The sequence below is a fragment of the Protomyctophum parallelum genome, assembly GCF_964188405.1.
Source record: "Protomyctophum parallelum genome assembly, chromosome: 2".
Classification (NCBI taxonomy): domain Eukaryota; kingdom Metazoa; phylum Chordata; class Actinopteri; order Myctophiformes; family Myctophidae; genus Protomyctophum; species Protomyctophum parallelum.
In genome coordinates, this window is record NC_139699.1 from 28,304,165 (window position 1) to 28,320,175 (window position 16,011).

A 16,011-nucleotide genomic window follows, 5' to 3' on the forward strand; every position below is an offset into this window, starting at 1 on the left:
AAAAAGTTTTTCAAAAGTCGGCCTCCTAGTGGCGCTATAACCGGCCTTTCTGGCCGTTCATCGTTGGCATCCAGGGAGTGTGTGCGCAAAATTTGGCATCGACTGGGTTAACGGTGCCGGAGATTAGCTGGTAACAGACGGACGGACACAGACACAGAGCTCCGAGCTCGTGGCAAAAACTGAGCGCCTACAGGACCCCCTCCAGTCTGCGTATAGGGCTGGAAGGGGTATAGGGCTTGAAGGTAGTAAAACCCATGCCAGGCTGCTCTTTATTGATTTTTCCTCAGCATTTAATACCATACAGCACCATGTCTTGGTTGATAAACTGGTTAACTCCTTTGGTGTAGATCCTTGTCTGATTCTTGACTTCTTAACTAACAGATCTCAATGTGTAAGGGTTAACGAGATACTGTCTAGCTTCCTGACATCTTCTACTGGCTTGTGTTTTATCTGCCTTTCTTTACATTCTTTATACCAACGATTGTGTTAGCCATGTCCACAACAGATTAATCACTAAGTACACGGACGACTCGGTCATCGTCAGCCTGCTTGATAATGATGAGAACTGTCACGGGCAAGTGGTAGACGACTTTCTATCCTGGTGTGACAATGCCTTCTTGCAGCTTTTGTCTCTAAAACAAAAGAGCTATGCATAGATTTTAGACGTTCCACACAATCCCCCCAGAAGTGTTGTCAATGGACAGACTGTAGATATTGTACCCAGCTACAAATATCTAGGCACAATTATTGATGACAAGCTGAAATTCAACCTAAATACTGATGTGATGTATGAAAAAGGTCAACAACGCCTGTACTGTCTAAGGAAATTGGCTAAGTTCAATGTCGACAAGAAAGACTGATGAAACTGTTTTACAGTGCCTACATCGAGTCCGTCATTTATTTCTCGATTATCTGTTGGTATGGTAATCTCTGCATCAGAGACAAGAATTCCCTAGGGAAACTTGTAAAAGTGGCCTCTAAAATAATTGGTTCACAAATGAACAGCCTAGACCAGATCTTTAAGAAACAGGTGCTTAACAAAGTCCTGTGTATCCGATCTGATGCTGCTCACCCACTATACGAAGAGTAATCCTTCTCCCATCCGGCCTTCGATTGTGAGCCCCCTGTGCCACAAAAAACAGGCACAAACATTCCTTTGTCCCTGTCTCTATTTGCACACTAAATGCTGCTGTGGGTAGATTGAGGAGATAACCTTATGATAAGCACTTTTACTTTTTACTGTATTGGTCTCGTGCCTAATGTCTATGCACACTAACTTTATATGACCTATCGCATAGCACTTTAACGCACTTTAATGGTTATGTGCACCTACACCTTTGTACTTTGGTATCTGCCATGTGAACTGTTTGTTTATTTATACTGTTTCATACTGTCTATGCTGCAACCCAATTAGGGGACACTAAATAAACTTGAACCTTGAACGGACAGAGTGCAAAACATACTCTCTCCCCATGCCTTCGGCCTGGTGGAAGACAATAAATCATGAATGTTCTGGAAATAAATTGAAAAAAGAATGACCCTGACTGTAGTGGGTAGTTACAGTCAACTCAAATTGCTGTCAGTCAGTGCTCATGTAATGGCATAATGGCAACAATCTTCCTTACCCAGAATGAAGTTACACTGTGCCAACTGAGCATTGCGGATTTTCTTGTTGAGCAGGCAGCTGGAGTCCAAGTCAGCATCTGCCATGAAGCCAGCCTCCACAAACTGCTTACACAACTGACAGCAACAAATAGCACTCATTAAACGCATGGATTAAGGCAAAATTAAATCTCACTACTGAAATAATGTGCAAGTCCTGATTCCTATTATGCGATTTGTGAAAAAAATATGAATGGAGCCCCCCACACTAACGTGGATTCCTAAGAAATTAACACAATGTGTAAAATTCTGATGATTTAGTAATATTGTTCCTGCTGTTATTCATGTTGCCAACCAGGTGAAGAAATCACAAGATTAACATTTTATGCAAGATGCTTCTGAACATAATGCTCTAATGGTAAAATAACAGAAAATAGCTTGTCTAGAACCTCTCAATTCATTGCAGATGTATTGGGAGCTTGTAGGTTATTTTCACTAACTTTGTAGGGTTCTTTTGCACAACATGCTATCATAGAAGTGACTGAGAACTTGAACCATGAATACAGGGTTCAACTAAAATGACATGTGTTATGATAGATGTTTAATCACATAATGAATCATATGTAAAATGTATTTACAGATTTCTTATTCTTCACCACTAATGCACAGTAACTGTAGTGCTGACCTAGAAGGTTCAAAACCCAACCAGAGCACACAAGCAATGTAATTAGCAATAGCAAAATAGCAATAACACAAGACATACAACAGACAGCCTCTACATATCTCTCTACAATACAAGCAGATTGTCACTGTCGGGTGAAAACCTCATATGTCCAAAACCTCTACTTTTCAGGATTCAAATTCATAAAATATCAGATCGACAAGCACAAAATGCATCGTTTCGCACAGCGTTCCGACCTAGATCTGCTATTTACGTATCAAGTAGACCATAATTTACGAGCAAACCCAAAAAGTACAAATATGGAGATAGGCGGTTTCTGCCCGACCAGACAATATAAAATGGAGAGGTATTTACCATCTTGGCATACTCTTCACAAGACGGGTTGACGGGTACAACCATCACTTGACGTGGCGACAGCCACAGCGGCCTTGGGGAAGAACACAATACAATGGGTGGAAAATTGGACAATCCCACAATCCCAGTTAGTCTGAAGTGAACATAGTCAAAAAATGCTTTTGCTTCTACGACACCCAAATTTCCCTCTAGGGAGCAAAGAAGTATTCTCAAGTTGTGGGATTTTATTTATTCCAATTGCTTTAAACTATTTTTTTTAATGTTTATTATGTTTGAAACCTCAGAATTCAATTATTTTGTTGCTTCAAATCACCCTTGAAAATGTGATATTTTGCCTTAAGTGTTGCCTTACTAAAAAGTAAGATGAGATCACAGGGCCACATTTATAGTAATGTTGCACTTTGATTCTATCCTTATTTCAGTATATGATATCCCATTTGAAAGAAGATGGTAAAAACATTTAAAGTATGTTACAGCTATAGAATCTATATGCTTTTACAGTGAAGGCAAAACAAATAACCATAAATCACAACCTTAACTTGGATTTGGCTTCTAGGTCCATAAAAAGCAACATCTTTTTGAGCTTACATGTCTCTAAAACCGCAATTGAACCTAAGAAGCATAACATCTCTGTCGGGTGGAAACCAAACACGGGTCCAAAACTGTTACCTTTCAGGATTCAAATTAAAAAATAGCAAAGTAGCAGATCTACAACCTCAAAATGTGTCGCTTTGTGCCGTGCTTTGAGCTTGTGAATCTGCTACTTTTGATTTAGCTTTTTTATGTTTTTGAGTGACGCTGTAGTATGATAAAAAAGGTTAGTATATGGAGATAAGAGGTTTCTGCCCGACAGCGACGATAACAGACTTCAGTTGACGCCTCACCATTTCCCTGCATAGTTCTCTGTGAGAATGGCAATCATCCTTTCCACTGAGCCCAGGATGGCACGATGGATAATAACTGGTCTTGCCTTGTCATCTCCATCCTTCCTACAAGACATAAACAAAACTAAATGTAAGCCTTTACTTATACAACACCTCTCAAAACAATAGGATAGAAAGAGTTTTACAATAGAGGGTTTGCGCGTGACATCATCATCATCATACCCGGAAGTTATGCGGGAATGCCTACTGAGTGTCAAAAAACTACTTTCTAGCCTTGACAGCCCATACATCCGTCCTATCTGATTGCATTAAATGACTTTAAACAACCTAAAATTCACTTTGTCATTCACTTTGCCACTCGATCTGCCACTCACTTTATGCATTCATACCCTCTATAAAGTACAATGGCAGAAACAGTGGCTCAGGGGTAGAGCGTCCGGTAGAGCATCTATGTAACGCGCTTTGGATAAAAGCGCTATATAAATGCACCATTTACCATTTAAGGATGAAAAATAACAAAGTATGTCGGTTACACGTTACTTGAACGTGGTACATTTAAAAAGTCCTCGTTTCAAGAACATGTGGTCAATTTTAGAGGATTTTGATGACATGGACTAGTTGGGAAAAGAAAAGTGAGAATAGTAATAATGTAGTCACCACTGGATGAGACATCCTCAGTTAGTCACCATTGGATGACATGTTTTGTGCTGTGTATATTGTATATGTGAGGTGTCAGCAGCACACCGAGCACAGTGTCAGCATAATGTAATTGATGCTGAGACTAGTGTGTGCTTACGTACTGTAGGTGGTGCAAGTACATAAGTAAGTAAGTGTATATAATAGGCAGGGGTGGTTCCAAATCTTACAGCTAAGCCCTCTGGAGGTATCATCTACCTGGTTTATTTTGTAGTGGGAGGTTGTCAACCTTTTGATCAGATCATCCAAGTCAGACTTCTGCGACCTGTATAGGTGCTGATTATAGTTTAATGCCATACCATAGCACATACTGGTTGCATAATGCAATGTAAAGACAATTCAGCATTCTCATAAACAATAAATATGTTATACATTTTGGAAATCAGTGCTTGACAGCTACTGTAAATCTGCCCTACCCAAACATTCAGAAATCATACAGTACATTTTGATATCAGGAGGTGGAAGTGGTCCACCCTGGCAAATTCACCCAAGCTCTGTATAAACAAATATACTAATAGCATCAAGATACATTTAATTTCATAGTTAAAAGTACAGAAGCTTCCAGAGTATTGCAAGCATAACTACAGTAGGTTTGAATGTGCAACATTTTCATTCGTAGGCCAAAATTATAGCAACATTAAGTACAGTATGTACAACTAACAACTTCCTGTACTCATCATGATGTCATGATTCTTCATATAATTATACATTATATAATTATTATATTATATATGGAGTTCAGAACCACGTCAGTGTCTATTGTTACATTATCCTGTAGGGACAGCTGTGGATGATAGATTTAGCTGCTTGTACCTGTATGACTAACCAGCTCAGTGACCTCACTGACCAGTGGTGTGTCCGCCCTGAGATTGGGAGGTTGGGGTTTGATTCCCTGGCGGGGTCATACTACTAAAGACTATGGAAACGAGAGCCAATGCATCCCTGCTTGGCACTCAGCATCATGGGTTGGATTGGGAGTCCCTGCGACATACACTGTACTAGCGTCATGTCCAGGCTAGGGGATGAACTTGTACATCAAGCTGCCTCACGCATACAGTAAGAGGAGAAGCCACGTGGCTCTGCAAGGCTTAATTACCTGTACTAGACCTGTGCCCGTCAGGCACCGGCCTACTTGAGAATGATGCAAGTTGGGAACGATGCAAATAGGGAATGCATACCCAACCCTGTTATGCAATTCCCCTTATAACTGTTGTCAGAGTAACCGTCTGTCTGTGTCTTTTATGCCCATACGGATACATCTGTCTTGTCCTTGTACCTTTTAAGCCCAATAGGAGATCCCAGATGCTTTCAGTATATGGCCATATGGTGCTCGGCTATTTTGGATTTTTGTGCAGTGGTAAACGTGGAGAATGTCTGAAGAGTGCAAACTGCAAACCTTAGACTGGGGTTGCCATGGCAATCAATTGGCTCATTTAGGCCACAGCCAGAGTCCTTTCTGGCAGTTCTGGACAACCGCCTATCTGACCAACTCGATGTTTCACTCCCTGGGGTGTGCAACACGTGTGATGAATTTGAAGTTGGTTGGAAGTCAGTTGGGCGAACAAAACACAACTTTACATATCAGTGATAAAACAGACACAGAATGGACAAAACTGCTTGAGTATGAAGCATTTTCCTTTACCAAGCTGCAACATGAAGGATGTTTTTCCAAGTGGAGCATTCTAAAGCTGTATAACCCACTCAATTGTCAAAAAGATCAATCTAAAGTTGCATAACCCACTCAATTTTCAAAACCCACTTCATAACGTAATGTCAGTCAGAGACCACACACACACAGACACACACACACACACACACGTTGTAGTAGCAAGATTTATAGACTGTCAAATGTGTATTTATACTACTTATGTTCAACCTTGTAGAACAACATAGTCTAAATGAATTCTCTCACACCAAAACCCAAAGTGCTAGTTTGACTTGACTGCAACTGTCCCATCTGACATCGCCCATAGACTGCTAAACCTAAACTCTTCGTTAGCAACATCTGTTTTTAGTAAATACACCGGTATACATACATGGATGTTCTTAAGTTAACCAGTAAGCATCATTATATAATGTAATATCACGTAGTACATTCAGTTCATATTTATCACCATTTAGGGAGATAATCTCAGTGTAGATGCAAGATGACACCGCAGGAGGTTTCTGCCGTGACGGGCTGCCAGCCTAGGCCAGGAGGCCAGGAGTTCTGGGATTATGCTGCTGTTATTCTGTTTTTAACACATTTAGTGCCTTCAAAATAAAGGCTATAGAGTGCCAGAGTTGTCTGATCGCTTTTACTTTGAAAGCCATGAAACAGGAAACACTTGCCAAAAAAAGTTGACTTTACAAAGGGACCTCACATCCCCGATCATCTTAATATATTGTTTTACGCTCCAAAAAACGTTCTTATTTTGCGGGAGAGACGGATGAGGAGCAGAAATGAAGCGCCAGCATATCGATCCATTCATCACCGCGGAGAGCGCCTTGGATTAGGAGATACGAGTCATTCTTTCCGCCGCGCTAACATGGGAGTCAATGACAAGCTAATAGTTGCACTGAGCGTTAGCATACGGCAAGCGAAAAGCGAAATGCCAAAAAAAAAAATTGGAAAAATTCGGAATATTCTTATCTCGCCCCGCGTCGCTGGGACGTCGCTAGGACGTCCTCACGTCAATAGTACTAATATTTCGGGGTCCTTATGACGTTCTCAGACGTCCTATGTACATAATCTGTTGCTCGAATGTTCTTCAATAAATTGTACACTTCACCCGGTCTGGAATATTAACATTTTCCCATCATTGGTTTGATTAGCACTGACTCACCCCACAAATGTCAGGTTGAAGCGGATTGGAAGCTGGAAGTCCAGCTGAATAGTTGCACACTGATGGTAGCGTCCAATCGCATCTTTGATCTTAATGTCAATCTGAAAAACAGCATGTATTATGTTTACCTGTCTGAGCCCGCTCACTGATTTGAATATATTTTCATTTAAGGGAGAGGAAATACAGAGAAATCACACAGACCTTGGGTCCATAAAAAGCACCATCTCCTGGGTTGAGTTTCCATGGCTCCCCAAACTCATTCAAGCTGTTCTCCAGTTGCTGCCACAGAGGAGAAATAAATAATTTAAATCTGATTCAAGTACCTGTGTGGGACTATGAAGTAGCACCATATGGGCTAATTTGTTTGTTTGCAAGCAATTTCCTGAGGATCAAATGCATGTTGGGAAACAAACAAATCAAGCACAAAAGCACGAGAAAACAAGATTAATTCAGTTTTGCAATGGATGCCATGCCCGGCATCCCGAGATTTGTTTTATTCCCCATAATCCAGGGGAAAGAATAATAATAAGTACGGTCCGTTAGCATTTTATGCTAACGGACCGTGACGTTTACCTAAAAACTGCCAAAATACTTGCGTGCACTCTCGGTCTTTATGTGCATTATGGATCATAATATGCTCAAAATGCGATATTCAGGGCTTGATTAGAGCTTAATTTGACTTAGTGACAAAAACAATTATTCCCCGATCGGACCACCTCTCCACCTGACCTGTGAAATAGCTAGTGGATGTTTATCATTGTTTGAACCGGAACTGATTGTATATATATAGCTAAAATCTAAAATGACAGATGCTTCCCCGTTTTAATAACATACTTTTAAAAAGAATGATGTTTGGCTGGTGTTGGACCCTGATTAAACTGTGTACTACAGTACCTTCTCAGCCTGATCCCACACAGCAATGTCACCGAGGTACTTTTCTGGGCGAGTGGACAGGTGAAGCTGGAAGGAGAAGCCAAACACATGGTAGACGCAGCGCAGGAAGTCGAGACAGCCTTTCATCTCAGACTCAATCTGTAGGACACAAGAGGGGAGGGAGGGAGGGAAGAGAGAGGGGTCAGAAACCTAGGCATCTCAATTCAGAGTTAATATTGCCTGAAAACTTCAGCGTGAAACCCAGTAGTACTTCAGGTCACAAGAGGCGTAGGAGTTATGAACCTTAGCTTTGCAGTGGTACATGGACCAGATCCATGGTGTAGGAGTTATGTAGATTTACAGCGGTACAGTCTGAGTCACCTGATCCATTGTGCAGAAGATGTGGGCATCATCTTGCTGGAAGCGCCGCACTCTGGTCAGGCCAGTTAAGGTTCCAGACAGTTCGTTTCTGTGGAGGACTCCAAAGTCTGCCAGCCTCAGAGGAAGCTCCCTCCACGACCGAGGTCTGTAGCTGAACATCAGACTGACACAGAGAAAGAGTAGATAAAGAGGGGGGGGTTATTGTAATTCTCAGTTCACAGTCGACAGGAAAAGTTATTAATTTAAACAATATAGACAATAATGACATTCACAAAATAGAGATGAGGGATTGAAAGTGGTTAAACTGGCACAATAAAATGTATTATACATTTAAATATGCATCGAGTGCCGCACTATGAGCTTGTAGATCTGCCATTTTTGAAAAATTGTGAAAATGTGGCACAAAAATATTTTTTAACTAAAGTCTTTGCTTCTGGGGGGGTCCCTGGAACTACATATTTTCAGATGGGGGTCCGTAGCCAAATACAGATAATTTTGGGGGTCCTTGACATGAAAAAAGTTGATCACTGACATAGAAACAATTCCTAGGACGTCTGGAGACGTCTTGGGCCCAAATTGAGTTAACAATCGGTCAAAATGGGTTAATGTACCAGTGTCCGGGGCAGTTCATTGGCTTCAGTGCAAAGATGTCATCCTCCACAGGGAAGGAGAAGATGTTCTCGCTGTAATGCTGCCAGTGGCCCGACGTCTCCCATAGCTTACTGTTAAAGATGTTGGGGGAGGCCACTTCCTGGAAGCCTCGTCTACAGTACTCCTCCTGAGGAGAGAGACAGACCTTTTAGACGAAAGCGCCTGATAGGAACCGGAAGGTTCCCAGTTCGATCCCAGGCTCCCCCTGAATGTGTGTCGAAGTGTCCTTGAGCAAAACTCTGAACCCCTAATTTCTCCCGATGAGCAGGTTGGTGCCTTCTATGGTTTCCTCCGCCATTGGTGTATGAATGTGTGTGTGAATGGGAAATGCACAATGTAAAAATTGTGGCGCTATATAAATGCACCATTTACCATTTCTCCCATGAAAATCAGTCGTAGGTGGTACAAGTCAAGACCCTGTCGCTGTATGAGGCTTAGGTCCTATGATGGCAGTCATTCAGTATGGTAGGATCTGCCAAGAGCTACATACCGACTTGCAAGCAACTCAAAGGAAAATATGGAAATTTCCATGTAAACGTTTCTATGGAAATTCCCCATGCAAACACTGGCACACAGAATTACTTTTAAACGTAGTACATTTTGTACTTCAATTAAAAATAATTATAATTGCAAATTCCAACTACTGTAAGTAAATAGAAGTGAGTAGAGAAAAAAACATATATTTTATTTTTGTCCGCAACAGAAAAAATGTGTTTTGGCATGTGGCTTCCTCAGTGCATCAATTACACTGTACGAGGACAGTCTGTTGTCTTTAAACTTGGTGGCTCCCAAGGGACATTCGTCTCAAACCTCAGTTTAACAAAAGGGCGTACTACCACGCGTGGTACCACGTGATTTCTTGTTTTCTTATGGTTGAAATTCCTCTTCTGAGAAAAGCAATTCAAGATTCTTATTGCGGCCCTTTTATGTCACTGGCTATGAGTAGGTAAGTCATTACCGTGAGGAACAAAAGAAAATGTCTGGGAAAAACATGTGAGTTACTGCAGCAAGGTTATAGCTGAGCCATTTCAACAAGAGGCCCTTCAATAGATTCTAAAGGGGTTCTTGTTCAAATGGCTCCCAAAGAATACCAGAGAAGTCGCCACTTTACCAACTCAGATCTGTGAAGCCAAGGTGTGTTTAAACTATAGCATTCCTACTTCATCTAGTGTAAACTCTAAACAACTATCCTCTCTCTCTCTCTATTCAATTAACACTCTCCCTCTCATTCACAACTTACACAAGTTAATTGACTGTAGAACAGCTTCCCTCCCAATAACGAGTTACACACGTTATGTTTTCATTGTTTAATTCGCATTTTTAATACGTTTTAAGATATACAGGGTTTTCATCGGACAGAGTGGGATAGAGCGTCGCAGTCCCGCCCTTTTTCAGAACGACGACGGCCCAGGATATAATTCCCATTTTCCCCTGTAGACGTTCAAAAAGTATTTATTTAAAGATGTTTACGCCGCGGACAAAGCCAACTCAAATGTTAACAATAAACACAATGTTTTGGGCTGATCAAATAAATAGAAGGCCCAGGATGTCCTTTCAACATGGTCCGACTGCACTCACAGCAATCAGTAATAATGTAGACAGGTCAGACAAGTCTATCAACAGTTCAGGGCTGCAACACCAACATTGATTATCTTGTCCACGGGGTGTGTGGACTATGTATTCGCTCCGTATCCGTCTTTGTTTGCCGGTTCAGGTTAAAAAAAACAAAAAAACACTGCAGGCCGCATAAGGCTGACGTAAGGGCACGGTCACACATTCGTTTCACACACATGTGTTGTAGCCAGCAGCACAATTCAGACCTGTCAATTTCCCCATGTTGTATTGCGGGGCTGTGGGCAGCTGCCAGGAGTGAGTGTTTTCTGGTGTGTAGTTTGTTTGACTTGTTGGCCCACTGAAGGAAAACTATAAGCGAAATGGCTGCCAAGTGGGGTCAAACACAGCACTTACTTGCCTTCCTAGTGGTTGACACTAGATTGTCATGCACATTTCTGTTGTCTGTGCTGTACTGTTAGTTGGATGACTTGGGGGGGTTTTGGTGGGTGATGCTTATTTTGGTTTCCTTTTTTTCACACACACACACACACACACACACACACACACACACACACACACACACACACACACACACACACACACACACACACACACACACACACACACACACACACACACACACACACACACACACACACACACACACACACACACACACACACACACACACACACACACACACACACACACACACACACACACACACACACACACACACACACACACACACACAGCTCCAGCGGTGGAGCCTGCAGAACCATTGCAGCTCAATAATCCACCACTCCTGAATGAAGTGTCTGGTGCTGGGAGTCTGGTGCAACACACAGGTTCCTCGCTATACTCCTGGTGAGAGCAGGAGTGGACCTGGTGAGACGTAGGAGGGGCCCGGACAGGAGGCAAGCAACAGAGCCTAGTCCCTCCACATACCAGAATTGTACCTCTCAGTCCCGGCATAGTAGTTCCGGAGTGGTTCCAACGGATTGTGCGGCCCTGTCTTTCCCTAGTGGTTCTGATCGAGGGTAGCTACTGGGACGTAAGTCGGGACTCGGTCACCCTGGCTGGATCACCCGAGTGAGGGGTATGATGTTCGAGAGACCCGAAACCCTGATGACCTTGGGATACATCACTGAGGATACGTCCCAGTTGCATCCAGGCGATGTATTTTCGTTCCGTTCTAACTTATAAGATGCTTTACATTTGCTCAAGCTACTACTAAACTACTAGAATTACTAGAATTAAGTAAATTAAAAAGCATAAACATCCAATTTTGTCACTACCGAAACAATCATGTCACTATTTATTTTTTGCTAAATATTAACTCATAAGATGCTTTACATTTGCTCAAGCTACTACTAAACTACTAGAATTACTAGAATTAAGTACATTAAAAAGCGTAAACATCCAATTTAATGGTGGTGGATGTGAATGTGGTGCAAATCTTTGAATATATACGTTTTTAACTCAAATCTTTGCTTCGGGGGGGGGGGTATAATTATACTGTATACGTGATAACATATTTTATTTCAGTTTATAATTTAATTATATACAATTTTTTTCCCATCGGATATCGATGATTTATTTTTCTTTGAGAAACTAAAAAGGGATCCAGAATAATTATAAATCGATAAAACTGTATTTCTTTCATAGATAGAAACTTGTACCATTGATTATTTTACCACCTACTCTGTACTCAGGACTCATGGAGGGTCCAGACAGTGCCACACTTTAAACCACATTTGTCACAGCCACAGTCACGTTTGATGAGAACAAATAATCAAGTCCTCAAGACAAAGTTCAGCCCTGGACCTGAGTTGCAAAACAAATGTCTGTGAGCAGAATAATTGAATCCAGGAATGGCCAACAATGTGTTTAACATGGACCAGTAAATCTTGACAGACTTTGTGGTTTGTCTTGGAGCAATATGATTGATTGATTGATTGATTGATTGATAAAACAGTTTGTAGAATGACCCAAGGAAAGTATAGGTCAATACAAAATCTGTTAAGTGGATAAAACCAGAAAAAAGCACTAAGCCTCATAAGGGTCCTCCAAGACATACAGATATAAACTTCTATGCAAAATAAAATAAATCATATTCACCGTTAGAAAAAAGGGAAAATATGTACCTGTGTGAAGTGAGGGGCACTCTTATCATCGTATATCATCATGACATAACATGTCGATTTGCTCGTCCACATATGACGTAAATTCATAAAATCATTGTCAATGGGAATTTAATATTTGTGTAAGACGAAAATCTACACCAATAGCTGACTATAGGAGAAAAGAGGGGGGGGTGCGTTTTGCCTTTATTGATAGGGTACAGTAATTAGACAGGAAAGGGGGAGCGAGATGGGGAGTGACATGCGGCAAAGGCTGTCGGGCTCGGGAATCAAACCTGCGGCACGCCGTCCGGCTGGCTTAGCAGCCTAGGTGCCCAGACGGTTGAGCTAACCGTCTGGGCCGAGTGGGGGGCTTTTACGTTTTTTACAGGGGCCAGTTTCGAATTGCAGCAGCCCGTAATTGCTCTTTGAGAGCGGTTTTGAAGGAGTCCAGGAATGCACATTTCCAACAGCTGTTGGTAGGACGTTCCACATTTTGGTGGCATAGCAGCATAGCATAGCAACTTTGGTAGCCATTTTATCACAGGAAAGATTTGCCTAATGGAACCTAGGTAGGTAATTTTGTCTTTTATTGTGAGAACTTTAACTGAGAAGCCGTCGGCCTTGCTGAGATTACTATTGATCCAAAGAGAATGGTTTTTCCCAGGTGTAATGAGTCGACAGTTTGATATATCAGCGAGTCAGGTGCAGGTCTACCGAGTTCAGAGCTGAGGGCCTGTCCGAGACCAGCAGAGCAGAGTCATCCACGACCATTCAATTTCTTCTAATTATTGAACAGGTGGTCGGTTTCATAAGTGTTTTTGTTACGCATGCAAACGTAAAAAAACAATCAGATTATCAACAGTCGGGGATGCGATCGTGGTGAACATGAATATTCTGTGACTACTTTAAAAGGTATGCAAATACGAAAAAAGGCTGGCAGTGGGTAAATGCAGCCAGAAGTAAATATGGCAGTCTAAGTAGACATAATATTTATCTTCATTTGGTTGTTGCTAATACGGAGGCTTTCTCTGTGCTTAGGCAAAATGTCGTTGTCAAAGCGACCATCAGTTCTCTAGTTATTATATGGTCTGTTGGAAATAGCCTGTCTGGGCTTAAGGGGGACAGTGTGAAAGCGTTTCTTTCAATACGTTGATGCCCTCATCTGGAAAACCCATGGTTTGGAGGATACATTTCCGGCAATTACATTACATTACCTTCCAATCAAATTAGCACACATACATGACTAGTTGACACCTTTTTGGGGGGCTTTTATGGCTTTCTTGATAGGACAGTAGACTGTCTGGAAATGGGGAGAGAGATGGGAAGCAAAGGTCATCAGGATTGGGATTCAAACCTGCGACACGCTGTCAGGCTGCCATTCAAGTCTAGGGTGCCTGAACCACCAACACCGGTGGCCCGGGCCAGCAGGGGTAGCCCTGTTTATTATTGGAGGGAACATGTCCCCCCGCTTCCTTTGCCCCTGTGAACTCATGTGTTAAGGCAGGGTTGTGTAATCAAGGAGTCCTACTCATGCGTTAAGAGTTGTGTAGTCAAACAGTCCTACCCTGATGAACTCCGTGAGGGTGTTGTAGATGTAGGCTCCCCGTGGCAGGAAGAAGCAGCTTCCGGGGCTGAGATCATGGAAGAAGAACAGTTCTTGATCCTGTGGACAGAGACAGAAGGACGTGTTAATGACTTCACAGATACAAAGTGTCCACAAACTCCTCTCCACACAGCGGGGGAGCCACCTAATCAACATGCATACTCACTGTACAAATACCAGCTGAACTGACAGGCCAGAAGGTTCGCAGTACTTCGCACGCACGCACACACGTCTGGGAGTGTAAGGCCAAAAGGTCCAATGAGCTCTAAGATGATAAAGGGAAGTGGATCGTGACGAGCTAGTATGCAATCCATGTCCTCGCAACAGCGTTGTGTCCAAATGTGACTCATGACTTTGAGCCTTCTTCCCTCACTAGGTGGTCCATTTAGAAACCCCCTAAAGAACCCTGGTGGTCCGTGGACCCCACTTTGAGAACCACTGCTATGGTTATAATAAAAAGGTACACATAAATCACTAATTGAAATCTAACAGAAATTAATATTGTTGGCTTGGGGCTGTGCCAGAGAACCATAACCACGTAAACCCTATAAACAATACTTTGTTGACTGGGGTCCCCCGGGATCTATACTAGTAGGCTCCTTACTTTTCTTTTTAACTCTACACTAAATCTCTGAGTTGAAAATAGCTGCTCTACAAGGCAAGCTCACAACTTATCACGACACTTGAGCTTGTAGAGCTGCTATTTTCGCCTAATATGACATGGTTCCATGTGGGGCGAGAACCCCTTTTGGTGTTATAACCCTTCTGGACGGGAACCCCTCTTGGGGTTCTGTACAGTATTCAAAAATGTTAAATAATATTTGATGCTGCTATATAAATATTTGAAGTTTTTCAGAAAACTTAGGTCAGGATTTAGAAGGCTTTTTAGAAGCGGCCTCAGTCCAAAATGGGTTAAAAGAACATGGCCCTCCTTACGGGCTTTCACCAAGGGAGGGCAATGCGGTGCCTTGGTTTGGGGGGTGATGGAAAGCATTTGAATCAGAGCTGCCGTCTGTTTCTCCCATGGTGACAACAGATTCAGCCTGGGCAACCAGCAGAGTCAAATAATTAATCACATGTCATCAGTGGAGTGATAAGTGGAGGCCTCGCACCCTCAACAGGTGTCAAACCTGAGATATAATGTACGTAGACGCCACATTGCAGGCACTATATCTGTGTATTAAGATAAAAGTGGTATACAGCAGTACAGTGTCCAATTCCAGGAAGAGAGCTACATTTTATACTGTAGGTCAATATTGTAGTATGGAACAGTCTTCCAAGTGATATTTGTATCACCAACAAAAAGCCTGTTTAGTAGGGATGTCCCGATCCCGTTTTTTTGCTCCCGATCCGATTCCGATCATTTGAGTTTGAGACATACCGATACCGATCTTTCCAGATCCAATCTTTATATTTTTATATAACACTTATGCGATATCACAATAGCAAATATCCTAATGTATGTCACTCTAGTCTGTTGTGTTGCCTTTCAATTATTGAAAGGCAAAATGTCACTATACTTTTATTACAATGACTGTCAGTGTTTTTTTTTCTTTCTATGAAAGCATGGAATCATAGCAAAATAATGATGTATTGGTTAATTAGAGTGAATACAGTTTTACTGAAGGCAAGTTAAAAGTAGAGATACAGACACCTATCCCATCATGCATAGCAGGGGTTGCATTTCCTTTGTTTTCATTATAGGTGTCTTTCACACCTCTGAGTGTGACTAGTCTTTGTTTGATGATCTCTGACTGGGACCAGAAGGAAAACAACTATA

The 16,011-nt window shown here is 42.0% G+C and overlaps 1 protein-coding gene across 1 annotated transcript in view; it reads right to left on the reverse strand.

Annotated features, from left to right (window-relative positions):
- tars3 (threonyl-tRNA synthetase 3) overlaps nucleotides 1-16,011 on the reverse strand; it is a 29,228-nt gene that overhangs the window by 3,863 nt on the left and 9,354 nt on the right. Inside the window, exons 10-18 of the mRNA XM_083760092.1 lie at nucleotides 14,193-14,291; nucleotides 8,909-9,075; nucleotides 8,298-8,460; nucleotides 7,938-8,075; nucleotides 7,245-7,322; nucleotides 7,044-7,144; nucleotides 3,523-3,627; nucleotides 2,639-2,711; nucleotides 1,626-1,740 (exon numbers count right to left, since the gene is read on the reverse strand). Coding sequence (XP_083616218.1) covers nucleotides 1,626-1,740; nucleotides 2,639-2,711; nucleotides 3,523-3,627; nucleotides 7,044-7,144; nucleotides 7,245-7,322; nucleotides 7,938-8,075; nucleotides 8,298-8,460; nucleotides 8,909-9,075; nucleotides 14,193-14,291 — 1,039 coding nt within the window. The remainder of the gene's footprint in view (nucleotides 1-1,625; nucleotides 1,741-2,638; nucleotides 2,712-3,522; nucleotides 3,628-7,043; nucleotides 7,145-7,244; nucleotides 7,323-7,937; nucleotides 8,076-8,297; nucleotides 8,461-8,908; nucleotides 9,076-14,192; nucleotides 14,292-16,011) is intronic.